The sequence below is a fragment of the Mus pahari genome, chromosome 14 (genome assembly GCF_900095145.1).
Source record: "Mus pahari chromosome 14, PAHARI_EIJ_v1.1, whole genome shotgun sequence".
NCBI classification, from domain to species: domain Eukaryota; kingdom Metazoa; phylum Chordata; class Mammalia; order Rodentia; family Muridae; genus Mus; species Mus pahari.
Window position 1 is genome coordinate 1,763,138 of NC_034603.1, and position 6,235 is coordinate 1,769,372.

At 47.6% G+C, this 6,235-nt stretch overlaps 1 protein-coding gene across 1 annotated transcript in view; it reads right to left on the minus strand.

Moving 5' to 3' along the window:
* Window positions 1-5,789: 5,789 nt before the first annotated feature.
* Window positions 5,790-6,235, minus strand: part of Smim23 (small integral membrane protein 23) — a 4,927-nt gene continuing 4,481 nt past the window's right edge. Inside the window, exon 4 of the mRNA XM_021214075.1 lies at window positions 5,790-6,105. Coding sequence (XP_021069734.1) covers window positions 5,854-6,105 — 252 coding nt within the window. The 3' untranslated portion in view covers window positions 5,790-5,853. The remainder of the gene's footprint in view (window positions 6,106-6,235) is intronic.

Below are 6,235 nucleotides of genomic sequence, written 5' to 3' on the forward strand. Positions count from 1 at the left end.
CTATGAACATAGTGGAGCATGTGTCCTTATTACCAGTTGGAAGATCTTCTGGGTATATGCCCAGAAGAGGTATAGCAGGATCCTCCGGTAGTACTATTACTCTGTGCTTCTAAGGCAGGCCACCCACACACTCAGATCACACTGGTGGGCAAGCACCTCCTACCTCGTTCTCGGCCATTGTCAGACTTCGAGCTTCCACTCTTGTGATCAGGCTGTGCCTGCTTGAGTGGCTCCATATTGCACCAAATAGTGCTTCTCAGACTGTGTCTTGTCTCAAATGACTCCATTTTTCAAGCAGTTTTTGACTCCATTTGGAGGATGGAGGGCGAAGGATGACTCTGCAGTGGTGTGCTGGATAGTTTCATGTCAACTTGGCACAAGCTAGAGTCATCTGAGAAGAGAGAACCTCAATAAGAAATGCCTCTATAATATCAGGCTATACATAAACCTGCTGTAGGGCACCTTATTAATTAGGGATTGATGGGGGAGGGCCCAACCATACAACCCACTGTGTATGGTGCCATCCCTGGGCAGTTGGTCGTAGGTTCTATATGAAAGCAGGCTGAGTAAGCCATGTTGAGCAAGCCAGGAAACAGTACTCCTCCATCAGCTCCTGCCTCCAGGTTTCTGCCCTGTTTGAGTTCTTACCCTGACTTCCTTTGAAGCAGCGTTATGGAAGTAGAAGTCGAATAAATCCTTTCCTTCCCAGCTTGCCTTTGGTCATGGTGTTTTATTGCAGTAATAGAACTTGTTAAGGCTGTGGGTCTTTTGTAATTATTTATTACTTTACTGTGAGGCATTAAGACAAGCGGGCAGACAAGACACAGGACTGGCATCATTTGTCCTGCTTCACAAATGAAGCACAGACTGATAAATGATTTGTTGTTAGGAGTGGAAAGGCTGACACTCTGTACATTTATCTGGGTGAGTTAAGACTGTAGGACATGTGTGCATATTACAAACATACCTTAGGAAAAGGGCGCAACCCCCCTCACCTGGATCTCTGCACCAGGACAACACTGCAGCTGGCTCAGCAGGAGACAAGTAGGTAACACAGAACTGGGAGAAAGGAGTGAGCGAATGGGCAGTGGGGAGATGGAAGAGGAAAAGAAACCCAGAGGTTTGTACTCTATGAAGAGAGGTGGAAGGCAGTTGTTGTTCTTGCTCCTTGGGAAATGATGAATTACTCTATCCATCAACAGAGCCAGTCACAAATATCCTATGCCTTCTTTGAGAAAAACCCAACCACGGTGAGTTGTAGTGACTCCCACGGTGGCCTCCTAGCCCAGGAAGAAGAGCTGTCCCTGCAGAGTGCAGACCACAGCTGACTGACATGTCCTGCTCTGCTTGCATCTCATTGTTGGCCTATCTGCCAGTCTATCTAGTTGGTTGTGGTGGAGGTTCAACCATGACCCTGGATGACTTCTGTTGAATTACAGTTTTAATGTCCTGTGTTTAACTTTAGCCAGAGATTTATTTCCTTTGGAATCTTTGGGTCAGACATACATTTGTAGACACCCAGAGGCCCCACCCACTGCACGACCCACCTGTAGTGCAAGCCACTACCATGAGCGTATATGGGGTAGAGAGATGGGAGAGAAAGAGACGCAGAATGGTTTGGAGAGGCGGATCTGGAGACTCGAGGTTGGAGAGGAACAGCCTGATGTGAATAGCCCGTGATGTCACCCGAGGTCATGAGGAGGTCTTGGCTCATGCTGCTGGTCAAGGCCACGTCTGCAACTTTCACCATGCATCGATGGGGGTCTTTGTCAATGTCCATGGACAATATTACCACCAAAGGCCATACGGATGTCCCTGGTCTGGGCCGCCACCTGGGACCATATTGATATCCAAGGACTGCACAGAGCTGGCCCCACTAGTCACTGGCTGCAGCACAGTAAAGCTGGCTATGGTGGGGTGGGTGGTGAGCTGGCCACCATGAGGGCATGAGAGTGGAAGAGCTGACCCTGCCTCTAGCTGGCTGTGGCATTGGGTGAGCTACCTGGGACAGTGCTGGAGAGCTCACCCTAGTGGTGAGGGCATGGAAGAGCTGGAGGGATGACCACCCAGCTACCACCCAAGTCCAGATCCACAGCTATGAGTTGGTTCACCCCAACATCTACCTCATCTATCTATCCCAGGAGAGCGTGAAGGGTCCAGTCCTATAGATCCAAAGTTGCAGGATCTCCACGACACAGGGCAACAACAGGATATCCAAGAGGAGTCTGGTAAGAATCTAGTATTGCTGGTATAGCAGAAGTCAGAGGCCTCAAACCAGACCAATGACTCACTGTGATGAACATTTGCAAATAAAGAAGTGTGGGCAGAAGGGTACACCGTGTAACATACTATGACATACTACAGCGTCCACACAAGATTTTTTTTTCTTTTGGTGGTAAGGTTGCAAGGTTGGGGGTGGGCATGGAGGGAGGTTCTGTCAGCCTCTTGACATGAATGATACATGGTAGTGTGACAGTTGGTGGGGATCTTTGTCATTACAGGACGAGGTGTCCACCTTTTATTTAACTTTTTATTGCTTCTTTGTGAATTTCACATCATGCATGGGGTGCTGACAGAACCTCCTAACTGTCCCAGAGGCTTCAGCTCAGCTCTGATCAGTTCACTGTTGCTACAGCCTGTTTGCACTGCTGTCTGCCTGTTCCCGTCTGCATGTCTGAACCTGCTGTCTGTCCATCTTGGCACCCACTCATTTGTCCGACTTGGCTCTGCCTTTTCACCTCTGCAGCTGGACCCAGCTCTGCAACTCTCAGGCCTGTGATCCTCACAGCCCGACTCTGCAATGGAAGACCTCGCCAGCCCCCGACTTCCACAGACGCCTGCCCTTCTGCCATTTCCTGTCTTTAACCTCTGCAGCCTCTTTGAAACTCCTTGACTTCTTAGCCCTTAGATCCACTCTACAATGTACGTATGCAGGTGTATGCCGGTGCTGTTTCCTGTGTGGTAGGTAACGTGCAATCAGAGAAAGAGCAGTGTTGGCCTGGGCTGGGCCATCAAGGAAAGTGGGACTATACAGCAAACTGTTGCCTTTGAGACTTGTGTGTGTGTATGCACATGCATGTGTGCGAATAAATTCTGACACTGTGGAAAGACAAACATATTCATCTCTTTCTGACATAACATAATCACAGCAGCTCTGGCAGCTTGCTGGGCCCAGCCCCTCAGGTAGCCTTTGTCTTGTGCATGTGTGTAGCTTTTGTATTGATTCTTGGGTTTGCTGACCATCTTGGAAGTCAGATTGTCACAGCACAGTTCAGAGTCCCTGAAGGGGAATGACCCCAGATGGTTTATTTTTATCAGTCAGCTCTTCTTAAAGTACAGGTGTCCCTCAGTATGCTCAGGGGACTGATTTCAGAATCCTTCCATATACCAAATGTCTCTCATGTAAAGTGGGCACAGTGTAAGTAATTGAAGCAACCCCACCTCTGCTTCAGGCATCTCTAGAGAACTCGTTGTACCAGTACAAGGGAAACAGATGTGAATGGCTGTCACACCGCACTACATAGAGAATCAGGAAAAGCCTTTGTCCAGAGCAGTTACAGTGACTTTCTTGAATACTTTTAATTCATGGACCAGAGTCTCCATGGGCACAGGAGTTTGCTGGACTTTGTCCTCTCTGGTGGCCACACAGTATCAATCCAAAGGCAGGTCGATATGAAAAATCAGCTTAGAACAGCTAACGGGTCTGGCCAGCCACCTACAGCCCATCCTCCTGGAATTTCACTTGGGAACCATGGACAGAGTCATGCGGTCAGTAAGAATTAAAGGTGGTGGCAAAGAAGCAGTTGCAGGGGCTAGGAGCTGTGGGCTAGAGTCTGAAGCAGAGTTCTGAGATGAGGGGATTGCAGAAAGCCTGAAGCAGGAGGAGTTGGGACAGACAGACAAGCTGAGGTGAAGGCAGCATGCTGGGGGGAGGGCTCCAGGAACTCCCCCTGCTGGGAGCCATCTTGAGTTCTTGAAGACCTTTCTGCTCCAGGCTTCCCACTCTTGGGGCATGCTCTGCTGGAGCACCTGCCTGCAAATGCGCACACACACTTGCACATACATACATAATAATATATACATAATATATCATATATATAATATATATATACACAGGTTGAATATTCTTCTCTAGATACCAGGAACCATAAATATTTTGGGTTTGGATATTTTTTGGGTTGTGGGATATTTGCATTACCTAAGGAGACAACTGAGGGATGGGACACAGACTAACCACGCAGTTTATGATTCATATACAAAACCGCCATACAGCCATGCTCACGTCACACAGTATTTTTAGGCTCTGTTTTTCATGAGGACAGTTGCGAACTCTCCACTTGTGGCTGTGCCTGTGCTCAAAAAGTCGCAGATTTGGGAATGTTCCAGGTTTTGGATTTTCAGACTTGGAAATAATCTGGTTGAATAACATAAACTATAACACGATATATAATATAATGTGACATAAGCTATCTGCATTGTGTAATATAAATATATGTAACATGAAAACAAATATGTGCATATGCACATATGGGCTGCAGGTATGGAGACATGAATGCAAAGTGTGTGTAGCTGAGGTTACGTCTGCGTCTTTTAAAGTTCCTGCAGCTCATGTGCTTTGGTAGAGTCACAACCCTGGATGCAGCTACAGATGCAAACAGGACCAAGCCCTCTCCAGAGAATGTTTGCTGAGCACGCAGAAGTGGGAAGACACAGACTTTGGCTCCAAGTTCCTGCCAGATACCCAGAGTGAAAACATTGTGACTGTGACTTGCAAGTCTTTCCATCCCTAATGGCAATTGATTAACTCCTCTGGGCACACCAACTGCGGTGCCATTCCCTGGATGACAGCTGTCCCCTGGGATCATTTGATTGGACCCCTCAAGATTTCCCAAAGAGCCTGAGTAGCTTTAACAATTGGCATACATGTGGCAACTGTATTAAAACAAGAAAACAAAAATCATAGAAAGGGCACCATGAATAGCCTCGGACAGCAAGGCTGACATGATTCCAATTAGAAACAAGCGAATGCTTCCATTTCCTGGAGGTAGCAGAAGGGGGATCCTGTGTAGAACAGGGACTGTTTGATCTTCTAAACTGAAGGAGAGGAGTTTCTCTGTACATGTTTTAAAGTCGCCTCTGTGAGTGATTTTGTCATCGTCATCCGGATAGCTTTGTCTCTCACATCCTCCTCCTTTTTCTGCTCCTGAGTGTCTGTGCCTGTTTGGTAACAGTGTCACCAATAGCACTAACAGGACTCATGTGCCAGCTCCGTCTAGAGAGCATCTTGATTGTTTCAGGCGGAACACTATGGCTTACCAGCTTCTTCATATCACACAGAAGGAAATGTCTCTATTCTTTCAGGCAGCTACAGCCAAATCCCTTAGTCTGGAAGTTCAAAAGTAGTAGCAATGTATTGCTAGCAACACCAGCAGATATAAAGTCTGGTGAGACTAATGGTTTGCACATACATGTATACACAGCCCTGAGCATCCATGTGAGCACACACACTAACATTCATGCATAGATGAATACACATGTGAAGAATGTAGTAACATGTGAGTGTGCATGTGTCTACATATGAACAAATGCTATGCATACACACACATGCATATGGCCATATATGCACATACGTATGTACATACATTTTTTTAAAGTGAGAGATTAAGGAAATTTGCCCAGTGTTTCCAGTAAGTGGAAAAGAAAAAAATGAACCCCTAGCACGGTCCCCTCCCCCACAGTCCCTCTGTTCTTCCTCAGTGCCCATAACATGACCGGTGAGCAGCACAGGTCACCTCTCAGTCACTTTATTTTCTCCAGCCTGCCTGGAGCAGCAAGTGTCAGAGCCTGACATCATCACCTCCTCTTCTGCTCCCCAGGTCCCAGCCCCTGCCCTTCACAAATGACCTTCGAGGTGAAGCAGGGACCCTCTGGGTGCAGCTCTCCCAGAAGCGCATCGAGCCAGAATTCCAGGTCCCGCACCAGCTGCTCCAGCTCTCTGACCTCCTTCTCTAGCTTCTCCAAAAAGCCATGCAAGTTTGTCTTCAGCCACTTCCTGAGGGTCCTCAATGGCTCTTCAGCAGGTTCCTTGGTCTGATAGTCAAAGCCCTGAAGGCAAGCGAAAGGCGGACATCAAATCTGTGCCTTCAGACACTCAGACAGGTTCCTTCCTTCCTCCTTCCTTCCTTCCTCCTTCCTTCCTCCTTCCTTCCTTCCTTCCTTCCTTCCTTCCTTCCTT